Raw genomic sequence first — 14,449 nt, forward strand, 5'->3', positions numbered from 1 at the left:
CTAAGCCTTTAATAGCCGCTAAGCTGCTATTAAATTCTGCTATTAATATTATTATATTAATATTAAATTCTGCCTTTAATAGCCGCTAAGCTGCTATTAATTCCGCGGCGGGGTGCGCTCCCGTTGTTCGGTCCCAGCGCCTGCCAATCCGCTAAGCCTTTAATAGCCGCTAAGCTGCTATTAAATTCTGCTATTAATATTATTATATTAATATTAAATTCTGCCTTTAATAGCCGCTAAGCTGCTATTAATTCCGCGGCGGGGTGCGCTCCCGTTGTTCGGTCCCAGCGCCTGCCAACCTAGCAGTTCGAAAGCACCCTCGGGTGCAAGTAGATAAATAGGGACCGCTTACTAGCGGGAAGGTAAACGGTGTTTCCGTGTGCGGCTCTGGCTCGCCAGAGCAGCGATGTCACGCTGGCCACGTGACCCGGAAGTGTCTCCGGACAGCGCTGGCCCCCGGCCTCTTGAGTGAGATGGGCGCACAACCCCAGAGTCTGTCAAGACTGGCCCGTACGGGCAGGGGTACCTTTACCTTTACCTTTTTAAGCTGCTAATAGGGTTGCTTTGCAAGACGAAAAACCGCTAGACGAAGAGGCTCGCGGAACGGATTAATTTCGTCTTGCGAGGCACCACTGTATTCAATAAACGTTTTCCAATCTTCTTTAAACATTTCTTCTTCTTCTCTTATTCTATATGTTAAGTCTGCAAGTTGTGCATATTCTGTCAAGTTGCCATTCTTCTTTGGTTGGGACCTCGCTAGTTTTCCATTTTGGGGCTAACAAGACACAGGCCGCAGTAGTAGCATACATAAATAATCTTTTTTGACACCTGAAAATTTCAGTCTGAATTATCTCCAACAGGAAGGACTGGGGTTGGGTGTTTTTTTTTTTTAGAAAGTACTTTTGAACAATTTTTTCCATTCATTATGGATCATTTCCCAATACTCGTTTTCCCTTTTACAAGTCCACCACATATGAAAGAATGTTCCTTCCACCTCTTTTCATCTTTAGATGGGATGCAAAGAGAATCTGCTTCTGTTTCTTAATGCATTTAAAATTTATTTCCCTCGATCATTCTTCACCCATTCATAAGAAAAGAAATAGCATTCTTATATTACCAAAGGGGACTTTGGTGAAATTCTCGTGCATGGAGTGCAGGGTTTATGTATCTTTTGATGTGGCCAAGGGATTTTGCAGATGTGTTTTTCTTCCATTTACAAATCATCTCTCCACTGCATTCTGCAGTGAATGCCTGTCCCGAAAACCCCATGATGTCCTTGGCTGGGCTTTCTGGAAGCTGGAGAGGCTGCGCTCTTGACAGATGTGCATTGTTAATTCTTCTTAAGGGAAGTCCTTTTCTCTTTTAAAATACATCAGTGTGGAAAGATGGATTAGAAAACAGGAAAGACTTAGGTTAAAAACAAAACCAACAAATGCACCAGTCTCGGGGGCTTGGTAGTCAGCCTCCCTACCTGTCAGGGAACTGCCATCAGAGGCACGGGAGAAGGAGAGGGTCTCTGATTCTGCAGGGGAAGGTCCAAGCGCTAGAGGGAGACTCAGCCGGGAAGAAGGGGAAGAGAATGAGTGTAACACCAGAGATCCAGGAGAGGAACGGGACAGGGAGGTGCAGGGGCTCCAGGACTCTTCGTTGGAAGTTAGTGAGGAGAGCCCAAGCACCCCGCTGCCCACGCCCACCCTGCGCAGGAGACTCCCGCGCAGTGAGAGGCGGAAACGACTGGGCGTCAAACAACTCTTATGTTGGCAACGCTTTAAGAAACACCCACAGACAGATTCTACGAGTGACTAAGGGCAACCATGCTAAGATGGGCTGCGTAGTCCGGAGGGTTTAACCAGGCAATCCGATGCTCAAACGGAGCAGGATTACGCACGAGTAACTCCCAACCACTACACTACCAGTTAAAGCCCAGGGGAAGATGCCATGGAGTAATCTAGAATTGGAGAGCACTGGAAAAATGTTCAATGGGAACTAAACACAAACACGGGACTCAGGTGGCACTGTGGTGTAAACCACTGAGCCTTGGGCTTGCCGAACGAAAGGTCAGTGGTTCGAATCCCCACGACAGGGTGAGCTCCCGTTGCTCAGTCCCAGCTCCTGCCAACCTAGCAGTTCAAAAGCACGCCAAAGTGCAAGTAGATAAATAGGTACCGTTCCGGCGGGAAGGTAAACAGTGTTTCTGTGCGCTGTTCTGGTTCGCCAGAAGCGGCTTAGTCATGCTGGCCACATGACCCGGAAAAACTGTCTGCGGACAAACGCTGGCTCCCTCAGCCAGTAAAGCGAGATGAGCGCTGCAGCCCCAGAGTCGTTCGCAACTGGACTTAACTCTCAGGGGTCCTTTACCTTTAAACACAAACACACACTACCCTCCGCCACTTCTCAACTGGTAAGGTAAGGTCATTCCCGCAGCCATCAAAATGATAAAGGAAAGCACCCGTTAGTGAATGGGACAAAGAAACAGAGGCTTCTTTCATGGGGGGAAAAAGACTTTCAAGAAACTGGAAGACCAGTTTCAGCAAGTCCGGCTTTGTTTCCTCTCCCCCCTTGAGGTTTCCCCCTTAGGGCAAAGCCACCTTGCAATTTCTGGGAATGGTTGCCTCCCCTGGCCAAACCCGTGCATGAGTCATGTCTATTCCAGGGAAAGCTCTCCCCTCCTCTGGGCCATTTGGAGTCTGTTGAACTGGTGGCTCACTTCCGCTTTCCAGAACCAGCCTCAGGAAGGCCTGGCTCTGTTGCCTTTGAAAGGGAGGTTCCCCACCTGTTAAGTTGTGGGCGAACATATCAGACGACACAGCGATTCTTCCAAAGCAGCTCTTTATTTTTAAGCTGGTACAGAACTGAACTGAGAAGCTCAGTCAGCCTGCTTATATAGAGCTCCACTAGAATGCAACAGTAACCATTTTCTGTAACTAGCCAATCACTGAACGTCACTTTCGATCCTTCATTTGCATACAAACTATCCAATCACTGAACGTCACTTTCAATCCTTCATTTGCATAACTATCTATGCTGGCCCAGGGTGAGAACTTCAGTACATAACACCACCCTCATCTGCATCTGATCTGTACAGTAGTACCTCAGGTTACATACGCTTCAGGTTACATACACTTCAGGATACAGACTCCGCTAACCCAGAAATAGTGCTTCAGGTTAAGAACTTTGCTTCAGGATGAGAACAGAAATCGTGCTCCGGTGGCGCGGCAGCAGCAGGAGGCCCCATTAGCTAAAGTGGTGCTTCAGGTTAAGAACAGTTTCAGGTTAAGTACGGCCCTCCGGAACGAATTAAGTACTTAACCCGAGGTACCACTGTGTTTCCAAGAAGGCATCCGAGGAAAGAGGAGCGTTTGTTTTGTTTTTTAGAGCTTCCAGGAGTGCTAAACCAGTCCACTAGGCTTGGGGTTATTTGCCCAACACAGAGCAGTATCTAGGCAAGTTTTCAAAACGCCAAGCTTCCATCAAAATGGCCACGTGAAGAGGAAAGCCTTTGTGGTACAGGAAAAAATGTCTGTGTCAGCACTGGGCAGGCTTCACTTGGGATATCAACCAATGATGAACTGAAAAGGCTTCCCTAGTTGCCACCCTCTGAACCTCTCTGGGAGGGACACACAGATAAGGGCCTCAGACTATGTTTATATGTTTGAGAAGTCTTTGAGTCCCTAATCCATCCTTGTCCCTAATATTGCTGCTCTCCTGCTTCATTCAATGGCTGCAAATATGAAAAGAGCTGCTCTTCACAGCCATTCTTCATGGGGATAGATATAACGTTTTTAAACAAAAAATTGGGATTCTCAGAATTCCATGCTTGCCCAGCTGTTGTGTGGCATTGCAGAATATCTGTCCTTGGGAATATATATCTAGTTGGTGAGTATGCTGCTTCCTGGTTCTTCTTTGTATTCTCCGTATTTGGGAAATCTACTGCACCTGTCATTCTTTGCTGCTGGCCCATAGAATTTGATGCTAAGTGATATTTGGGGGAGTTTGGGCTGTTTCTAGACAGGATGGCATCTTTCTGAATGGACCCAAACCTACTCTTCTGGTATTCCTCTTTGGGGGGAAGATTTTAAAAATTGTTTGCATTGTTTAGAGGTGCAAAGCCTTCTTGTTATGCTCTCTGCTTTCCTTTTCAGGATTTATAATCAGTCTTGTGAGCTGGATAGCCCTATTTCCTGCTGTACGTTGGATCATATCCCTCTTGTCAGGTAAGGTATGCTATTCCTTGCTCCCTGGGGCAGGTTGGTGGGTGATGTCTGGATTTCAGAAGCAGCCTTGCAGACCAGGGATGCAAAATTTCAGGCCAAATATAGCCCTCCATTCCTATCCAACTGGCCTCCAGGACTCTCCCCTGGCCACAACTTCTCACCCGCCCAGCTCTGCATCCTCCTCACATGCTTTTGCCTGGCTGGAGTGTGTCCTTAAATTGTACTATTGCTTGCTTGACCAGATGATTGCTGGGGCTTATAATAAAAAATTATTTTTTGTTCCCTGTCCATTCGACGAGGTTGCCCCAGTCACTCGGGGCTTCTTCCAGCAGAATATACAAAAGCACAGTAGAACATCACGCATTAAAAGCTTCCTGATACAGGGCTGCCTTCAGATGTCTTTGATCAATTGTGTAATTGTTTATTTCTTTGACATCTGGGGGTACGACATTCCACAGGGAGGGTGCCACTACTGAGAAGGCCCTCTGCCTGGTTCCCTGTAACCTTGCAGTGAGAGAACCATCAGAAGACCTTCAGAGGTGGACCTCAGTCTCTGGGCTGAACGATTTGGGTGGAGACGTTCCTTCGGGTATACAGGTCCAAAGTCATTTAGAGCTTTAAAGGTCAACACCAACACTTTGAATTGTGGTTGGAAACACACTGGGAGCCAATGTAGGTATTTTTGAACTGTTGTAATATGGTCCCGGCTGCTCAGTTTATAAAAGCCGTAAGCATATTTATAGAAGACGTAAGCACAAACAGATGGGCCTGGTGAGCATTCAATGTTCCCATCCCCTATAGTTATAATCCATGGCTTGCCATCTGATTTTATTCTGCTCCAATTTTGATTTTAAGTTGTATTTTAATCAATTGTTTGATTTATGCTTTTAATGTATCATACTTTGATGTTAGCTGCCCTGAGCCTGGTCCTGGCTGGGGAGGGCGGGGTATAAATAAAATTATTATTATTATTATCAAAGTACAATTAACAGCACATTATAATAAATGAATCTTTGAGAAAGGAAAATATAATGTGGCTGTTGCATGCAAAGATTATAATATGCAAGAGTAAAATTAATTACAATTTAAACACTGCTGAATTGTACATTGCCCCTCCTTCCTTATTTAAATCTTCCAACATAATCTTAGCTGTCCTAACTACATGACCTTTTAGTTCTCTTGAGAGTTTATTTACCAGGCCAGAGTGAAATTCCAGGCTAGAATATAAGATCCAGGAAAATCTGAACAGAAAACTTTGTTTTCATGCCACAGTGAGAACTAAGGCCTCATGTGATGCAATATTTGACTGGGGTGCCAAAATTCCTGGGACTGTTCTCCTTATCTGGTCTTATGAGATAACATGCTTTGATACTGTAATGTGTATGGGTTCCTCATGCGTAAGTTGCCGCCTCTCCAGGCTTTGTTGCCTTGCTAAACCTTTCAGTCTGGGCCGCCCTTCACTTCGTGGCTGCCTCAGTCGCTAGCAGAATCCGCCAGTGGGCGTTTCTTAAATCTTTTCCAACATAAAAGTTGTTTGACGCCAAGTCTCCTCGTACTCTCCCTGTGCGGAAGTCTTCTGCGCAGGGAGGGCGTGGGTAGCGGAGGACCCGTGCTCTCCCCGCTGGGGTCCTGTGAAGAGTCCTGGAGCCCTCTCGCCGATTCCCCCATCAGCCCCTCTATATCCCTGGTGTTGCGCTGATTTGCTTCCCCATCTGCGGAGCTGCCTCTCTCCCTGCTGGGCCCTTCTCCAGCATCATTTGAGAGCCTTCCCTCCGCCTCTAGCTCCGATGTCAGTTCCCTGACAGATACCTTCTCAATGTTCTCCCCTACAGCAAGTGTGGTACATTCCCACCAGAGAGTTGCTTCTTCAGCCTGATCTGCAGCTTGGGCTCATTCATGGGTGAGTCGGTTTGTCCCCAAGCAAATGTTTGGATTTGTTTGTAAGAAAAGAAGTGTTAGAGAACAAAATATAGGGGGGGAAGAATGGGAAATTGTGAAGGAGTGGAATGGTCTCCCTCTGGAGGATGTGGCCTCTCCTTTCTTGGAGGTTTTTAAGCAGAGGTTGGGTGGTCATCTGTCATGGATGCTTTAGCTGAGATTTTGGGCCCTGAGTACTGTAGCTGTTTAGCTGGTGGTGCTGGCATGCTTTGAAATAGTAGATAGATAGATAGATAGATAGATAGATAGATAGATAGATGATAGATAGATAGATGATAGATAGATAGATGATAGATAGATAAGCCAAAGGCTAGGAATATCTTTTCTCTTAAATGAAAAAAGAGATTTTTAGCCATTAGCTGCCTCATATATTTCGTATGACAACTGGACCTAATGGTCAGGGGTCCCTTTACCTTTATATTTAGGGACGCGGGTGGCGCTGTGGGTTAAACCACAGAGCCTAAGACATGCCGATCAGAAGGTCGGCGGTTCGAATCCCCTCAACGGGGTGAGTTCCCGTTGCTCAGTCCCAGCTCCTGCCAACCTAGCAGTTTGAAAGCACGTCAAAGTGCAAGCAGATAAATAGGTACCGCTCTGGCGGGAAGGTAAACGGCGTTTCCATGCGCTGCTCTGGTTCGCCAGAAGCGGCTTAGTCATGCTGGCCACAGCCAATAAAGCGAGATGAGTACCACAACCCTAGAGTCGGTCACGATGGACCTAATGGTCAGGGGTCCCTTTACCTTTATATTTTATATGAGTTGCAAGAACTCATTTGGTGGGGCATCAACGTTCTTGCTCTTTTTCTGGCTTACGGTGGGAGCAGAAATGCCAGTCTTGTGTACAAGTTAGGTAGAGGCTTTTCAGGCAATGGTTGAGGCTGATTCTTGCTTCCTTTTCCTAGTGATGCTAGTTGGCCTGCTGAGATATGCACACGTTATAGAACATTACGGCTCTTCCCTTCTCAACACTTTGGGGCTGGCTTTAGGCTGGATCTGTGCAGCTGGCCTCATTATGGTGGGCAACTTCCAGGTAAGACGACTGACTCCTCCGTTTGTGTAAAGTGTGGTAGGGAATCTGTGGCCTTCCGGGTGTTGTTGGATTGTAACTTTTATCACCCCTGCCCATTGGCCATGCTGGCTGGGAATGTTGGGGGTTGTAGTCTCAGAACGTCTGAAGATACACAAACTTTCAGTCTCTGATATAAAGCCTTAAGATAGGAGAGGGCAGTTTGAGTTTAAAGAGGAGAATGCATATCTCTTATCTAGGATGCCTTGCTTTTGAGTATCACACAACAGTGGCCTTGATTACAGTGGTGCCCCGCAAGACGAAATTAATTCGTTCCGCAATTTTTGTCGTCTAGCGAATTTTTCGTCTTGCGAAGCACGAAATCCCATAGGAATGCATTGAAAATCAATTAATGCGTTCCTATGGTCAAAAAAAGTCCAAACAAAGCCAAATTTGGTACAACAACAGTTTATTAACTGCTCTTTAAAGTCACACATACTGTAAAGAGCAGTTCAAAAATTTAAGGGAAAATAAATTAACTTTATAAACAAAACATGTCTTTGTTTTTAGTCAAAGAAAAAAAGTCGCGAGACGTTTTCGTCTTGCGAAGCAAGCCCATAGGGGAAATTCGTCTTGCGAGGCACCACTGTACCTAGTCATCTTATGCTTATATGAGCATTGTAGAGATATTTTATGTTATTTTTAGATAATTACTATGTTGTGCTATCACAGAGTGAGTGGGGTGAAATGTTAAATTCAAGTGGCATGTCTGTAATTCAGGAGATGGATTGAGGATTAAATCTGTAGATTAAAATTAAAACTTTATCCACGTGGTGGGAGAAATACAAAAGTAAGCAGCCTGTGAAACCTTTTTAGCAGGGTAAAACACTTATATGTTTTGTGGCTTACTAAGGTTTAGAAATTACACAATTACACCTTTTAATCCCTTTTATCTGTGGCCTGCTGACCGCCCCCTCTTCACCCCCGTTGCAGAGAATGAACCACACGTTTTTAGTAAGATAAACAAAAAAGGCTTACTTACATTTCAATGCAGGCAGCAAATAGAACACAAGTAAGAAAACTTCTCAGGTACAAATTATAAAAAGTTGGCTTGAAAATTGACTGTGTGTGTCTGGAGTGCCTAGACACGTCTGATCATTTTGGAAGCATGGTGGAGAGAGAGTCTCCTCAGAGGCAGGAGAAAGTATCAAAGGTTATCTCCTTTGTTACCGAATTCCCTCCCCAAGCAGGCAGGGGAAGTGACCTCACAGAAGGCCCTCTCTAGGAAGTTCAAGAACTCTCTGTGTAGTAACCCCATGCTTGTCTAGCAAAACATGCATTTGTGGTTTGGCTGCAAACTCCACGTATATGTGGCAAAACTTCACTAGTGTTGAGCCTAGGGATAGGAGTGTCATTATTGACACTAGGATCCGTGGAGAAGGAAGCCATCGTAGCATGGTTAACTCTAGTGTCAGACACTGGCAGAGTCCCTCTGCTTTTAATAGTCATGGAAAAGGAGAATTCTTCCACCTGTGGCATTTTCTCTCACTGCCGCATTGTGACCTGGCAATTTTAAGAGTGCAGTAAAGGTCAAAGAGCAGTGTGGGAAGCTGCATGTCACATATATTTAAACCTGCCGACCAATTATTTGGCTGCAGGTGTCTTGTAAATTTATTTAGCGGCCTGGCTATATTTGCTACTATATTTTTAGTCCCTTTTCTCATAATTCCTCATATTGCATTTGCCTTTTTCACCGCTGCAAGACGCTGAATGGAACTTTTCATTGGGCTGCCCTGCCCAAACTCCCTCTTTTGTAGGTAGCCGCAGCTCCATTGGCTCTGAACCACATAGCCTGAATCAAACCATTGTGGGTCAGACTAGACATGAAGTGGACATGAAGTTTGGATCTCCTAACACCCGTCCCCCCCTGAAAAATATGTGAGGGCATTTGGGATTGAAGTCAGGGGAGGGGGGGTTTAACCTTTCGCCCCTGGCCCCAGTTTCAAAACCCTCCTCAATCTCTGATAAGCTGTGGAGGGGGAAATTTGTGGGCTTTAAGAAAGCAAACCCAAAATTTTCCTGTCTGTAGCCAGTAGCATGTTTGGACGTGGGGGGAGAGGGATTTGGAGTTGCTTTGTTAGAAAGCAAAGGGTCTCCGGAGATAGAGCCCCCTCTTCCGGTTTAGTTTGACACTGTGGCTTACACCAGGGATGTCCAATAGGTCGATCGTAATCTACTGGTAGATCCCCATGAGGTTTTGGTAGATCGCGGGTCGATTTCTGGCTCCCTTTCCTCAGTGTCATTGAAACTGACTCCTGCCCCATCCCCTCGCCCTCCATTATTGTCTGATCAGTGGAAGGGAAGACGGAGCTTTCTCTCTATGGCTGTTTTCATTCAAAGCGATATTATTGTGAGTGACTTTTTCCCTTTGACCCTTGCCTTTAACCCCCCCCCAATGGAACTTTCCCCCTAAGAAAATATATGTATAAAAATGGGGCTTTTCTCCTCCCTAAAAAATTCAACAACTTTAACCTGAACCCCCCAAAAACAGAGGAGATCATTGCCAGATTTTAATTCTGAAAGTAGATCGCAGTCTCTCGGGAGTTGGCCACCCCGGCTTACACAATTGCAGTTCCTCTTCTGGCACAAAATCAGTTGTTCTTGATAGACCCCCCCCCCCCCGTATCTGTGGCTGCTCACTCCCCTAGAGCTTAATGAATGCCCATGACTGCTTTAGCGGTTTGCACATGAGCTTAAACAAGCTAGGGCGACAGAGCAGCTGCAGAGCGTGTTTTCATGGCGCACAGGGCGCAGAGGGCAAACAGAGCCTGCCGTGTGCCAGCCCAGTCCTCGTCGCCGGTGCCAATAGAGCAACACCAGCCCACTAGGCTGGGACCTGGGGAGGGCAGCGTGAGGATGCGCCAGCCATGTGCCCTTCAACCCCAGCCCCTCGAGGCCAAGGCTGGGATTGAAGGGCGTGTGGCATCCTTCTTACGCTGCCCTCCCAGAGCTTTGCAAAGTGTCACAGGGCTGGCTTGGAGAGGGCAACATGAGCCACACGCCCCCCCCCCCCCGAAAAATGTGCCTGGGGCAATCGTCCTGGCAGGGCCCCTCCCCCACGCTACGCCCCTGGCATAGAGAATCCCTAGTAGGAATTGACTGGGAGACGAAATGTTAAAAGAGTGTCCCTAGACGTCCCTGGATGTCTGCAGATGATGTCCCTAGAACCTGATGTAGGTGTTTTTAGGCATTTTCTACACTTGCACTCAAGGGACACAGGTGGTGCTGTGGGTCAAACCACAGAGCCTAGGACTTGCCAATCAGAAGGTCGGCAGTTCGAATCCCCACGACGGGGTGAGCTCCCGTTGCTCGGTTCCTGCTCCTGCCAACCTAGCAATTCGAAAGCACCTCAAAGTGCAAGTAGATAAATAGGTACCACTCCGGCGGGAAGGTAAACGGTGTTTCCGTGCGCTGCTCTGGTTCGCCAGAAGCGGCTTAGTTATGTTGGTCACATGACCCGGAAGCTGTACGCCGGCTCCCTCGGCCAATAAAGCGAGATGAGCGCCGCAACCCCAGAGTCGGCCATGAGTGGACCTAATGGTCAGGGGTCCCTTTTCCTTTACCTTACACTTGCACTCAAAGTTTCCCAGCATTTTGTGGCACTTGGCTTCCTTCAGCAGCCTGGCAAGCGCTTTCTTTCCCTTTTGTCAGTTGCTGAGAGGCCTGGTAGCTGACCTGGGGGCAATGGGAACCTGCTGCGCCCAGAGAGGCCAGGCATATTAACTGTGTCCTCGTGTTTGCTTTCCCTTCGTTTGGCAGTCGTGCTTTGGATGTTTGCTGTGTCTCTGTGAAGAGAGGAGAGGGGGGACGGGGCTGCCTGAGCAGCTGATGCTTTATGGCAGTGTCTGGCTTTCTCTTCCTGCCTCTGACTATTCTTAATGGGCGTGGAGGGATGTCTGTTCAAAGCCAAAGGAGCTGGATCTGCCAAGGCCCGACCCCTGCAAATCATCCTGGCAACAAGCTCTCTGTAGCAACTGGCTGCGAAAAATGGAACCAGAGAAACATTCTCATTCTCCTGCACGTGTAGACCGGGCAACCTAGTTGGTTGTGTACTGCTGGGATAGCTCCGTCGGTAGAGCATGAGACTCTTAATCTTAGGGTTGTGGGTTCGAGCCCCACATTGGGCCAACAGATTCCTGCATTACAGGGGGTTGGGTTAGATATGGGGTCAGCACACTTTTTCAGCAGGGGGCTGGCCCACTGTCCCTCAGACCTTGTGGGGGGCCGGACTATATTTTGAAAAAAACATATGAACGAATTCCTATGCCCCACAAATAACCCAGAGATGCATTTTAAATAAAAAGGCACTTTCTACTCATGTAAAAACATGCTGATTCCCGGACCGTGCACGGGCTGGATTTAGAAGGTGATTGGGCCGGATCCGGCCCCTGGGCCTTAGTTTGCCTACCCATGGGTTAGATGACCATCGGGGTCCCTTCTGTTCTGTGACTGTGTGTTTTGGATTCCTAATCAGGCGCTGCTTCTTTCTCCTAGGTGGACCATGCTAAAGTTCTGCACTACATCGGGGCAGGTGTGGCGTTCCCTACCAGCATGCTTTTCATATTCCTTCAGTCCATCCTGACGTACCGCATGGCAAAATCCAGAGGACATTACTGGACTGGGCATCTGCGCAGCATCCTGGCAGCCCTGGCTTTCATCACCCTCATCTTCAGTATCCTTTCTGCATCAATGTGGTTTGGTTTTTTTGGGGAGGGGTGTGTGGAATAGATGTATCCAGAGGCAAATAGGAGTGATGGATCAGATTGAATTAGAGTTTGGCCAGGCGAGCCGAGGCAGAGACTGGAGCGAGGTCTGCCTGGCTATAAATAGGGCCCTTAATGCATTTGGGTTGTGGAAACAGAAGGGCCAGACTGCATATTAAATCATGTAAACGTTGACTCACAGCTACATCTCTTTGGAAAGAGCCATGCGCTTCCCCTAAATTGCAGGGGTCAGAGTCACATCGAGAAAATGGAGCAGAATGAACAGGTGATATCCTGCCCCACCCCACCCCACCCCTATTGCTGAGGTCCTAGTGCAATTGAGGAGGTGCTGTCGTTGAATTTTTAAGAAATGTAAATGGGACGTGGGTGGCGCTGTGGGTTAAACCATAGAGCCCAGGACTTGCTGATCAGAAGGTTGGCGGTTCGAATCCCCGTGACGGGGTGAGCTCCCGTTGCTCAGTCCCTGCTCCTGCCAACCTAGCAGTTCGAAAGCACATCAAAGTACAAGTAGATAAATAGGTACCACTCCAGCGGGAAGGTAAATGGCATTTCCGTGAGCTGCTCTGTTTTGCCAGAAGCAGCTTAGTCATGTTGGCCACATGACCCGGAAGCTGTACGCCGGCTTCCTTAGCCAATAAAGCGAGATGAGCGCCGCAACCCCAGAGTCTGTCACGACTGGACCTAATGGTCAGGGGTCCCTTTACCTTTACCTTTAAATGGGTGAAAGAAACTGCCACGAACCTCCAGCGACTCTTCCATTTGGGCCCTGGAAGACTCATGCTGGAAAGGGGGGGCAGTTCTGCGATGGACTTAATAATAGGTTCCTTCTAGAGTCCACACTCCAGCTCCTTGCAGCGTGAAAGCTTCATAGTGCCTGCTATAGGGGTCGGCGGGGCGGGGGGTGGAATTGGTTGGCTGGGAGAAGAAAGAGGGGCCAGGAAGTACTGGACTTGAGGAAAGGACAAGGAGCAGTAGATGGAATGTGCAGAGAGCAAGAGGTTTGGGCTAAATATTACCCTAAACCTCCCTGGAAAGTTACAAGGTGCCTGCCTTGGGAGATTTAAATAAACAAAGGCGAAATGAGGTTTTATCAGGGTTGCTCAAGACAGAAGGCATCCCACCCCGGGGGTGGGGTGGGGTGGGGGGGTTGTATGGGAAGATGCATTAGAAGTCCTTCTTTCCTCAGAAGGTGAAATCACATGTTAGCAGAGTTCGTTGCTGCTTTTTAGGGGTTGTTATTGTTTTCGCAGAACACCAGCTGAAGAGAGAGCAATTTGAAAGAGGCCGGTGCGGAGGGGCTTCTTAATATTTTCCTCTCAGGCTGTTTTGCAGCTGAAAACTGCATCCTAGCCACTTTTAGCCCCACTGGAGAAAACCAATGTGCATCTCATTGTTTCCCCTGGCCAAGGGATAAATGGTGGCGGGGGGGGGGGATTTGTCCCTGGAAAAGAGCCTACAATGTGGAAGTTAAGAAGCCTTCGTCCACCTCCAATTTCCAACTTGCAGCCACATTTTGCCAAAAGAAAAAGTCTCCCTAAAAAGGGATCTTTTTGCTCCCAAGATGATAACCCTATCAATAGCGGTTGTTTTGGGAGACTGTTGGTGAGTGGGTGGGGAGGGGTAATACTCAGAAGGGTGGTGGAAATGGGTGTGGTAAACCTGTTGACGACTGTTAACGACTGCAATTGGTTTTACAGGAAAAAAGCAAGGGGTGAGATGGCTAAAAATAGCCTTATCATGTATAATGAGAGAAGAATCCAATGTCTCTATTCAGACCAGGTCTCTCCATGGTTTTAAGTTTGGTAATAAGTTGCAATTCAGCAACTTCTCTTTCCAGTCTATTTCTGGTCCTGTTAGCTAGGGATGATGGGAGTTGTAGTCCCAAAACATCTGGAGGGCCGAGTTTGGGGGGGGTGCCTGCTGTAGATATTTAAAAAGTGGGGAATAAGTAGCTAAATACACTTGACGTGGCACATCTTTTCCTGTAAATGTGTAGTAGCAGGTTCTAGGTTGTTCCAGTTAAGCACCTCTCTAAACTATCCACGAATAATTAACTTGTAGGTTGCCGGGGCGAGAGGGAGGAATGAATGTGATGTGAGGGCACTGGATTTTCCCAGGGCTTGAGATGGGTAAAAAAAATAAGAAGCAAGAGTGTTAATATGCATACAAAGCCTTTTGAGGTGTGATGGGTCACCATTCCAACAAATAACAAGGGTGGTGTTTAAGGCCTTGCAATTTTTTTAGAGTTGTTTTTTTCATGTTTATTTGAGTTAGTGTGTGATCTCCACTCCCCCATGCCATGGAAGACTGTGTTTTTGTATTCCCCAGCCTTTAGCCCAGAAATGGCTCGAGACATTTTGTTGCCTGAGGCTCAGGATAAGATGGCGCCCCTCCCAATCCCATGTAAAGAGGTTGATTGGATTGGCAGTTGAATCTTACTTCAATGTGAGAGATAGGACAATGTCCCCAGCCGCTGCTGAGCAGGGCTCACGGCACAGAGAACAACTC

At 47.4% G+C, this 14,449-nt stretch overlaps 1 protein-coding gene across 1 annotated transcript in view; it reads left to right on the forward strand.

Moving 5' to 3' along the window:
• The window catches only part of NFKB2 (nuclear factor kappa B subunit 2), an 83,514-nt gene that overhangs the window by 19,188 nt on the left and 49,877 nt on the right, over positions 1–14,449 (forward strand). Inside the window, exons 3-5 of the mRNA XM_082223572.1 lie at positions 4,143–4,214; positions 6,047–6,114; positions 7,054–7,181. Coding sequence (XP_082079698.1) covers positions 4,143–4,214; positions 6,047–6,114; positions 7,054–7,181 — 268 coding nt within the window. The remainder of the gene's footprint in view (positions 1–4,142; positions 4,215–6,046; positions 6,115–7,053; positions 7,182–14,449) is intronic.

This window comes from Podarcis vaucheri (genome assembly GCF_965113315.1).
Source record: "Podarcis vaucheri genome assembly, chromosome: 5".
Lineage (NCBI taxonomy): Eukaryota > Metazoa > Chordata > Lepidosauria > Squamata > Lacertidae > Podarcis > Podarcis vaucheri.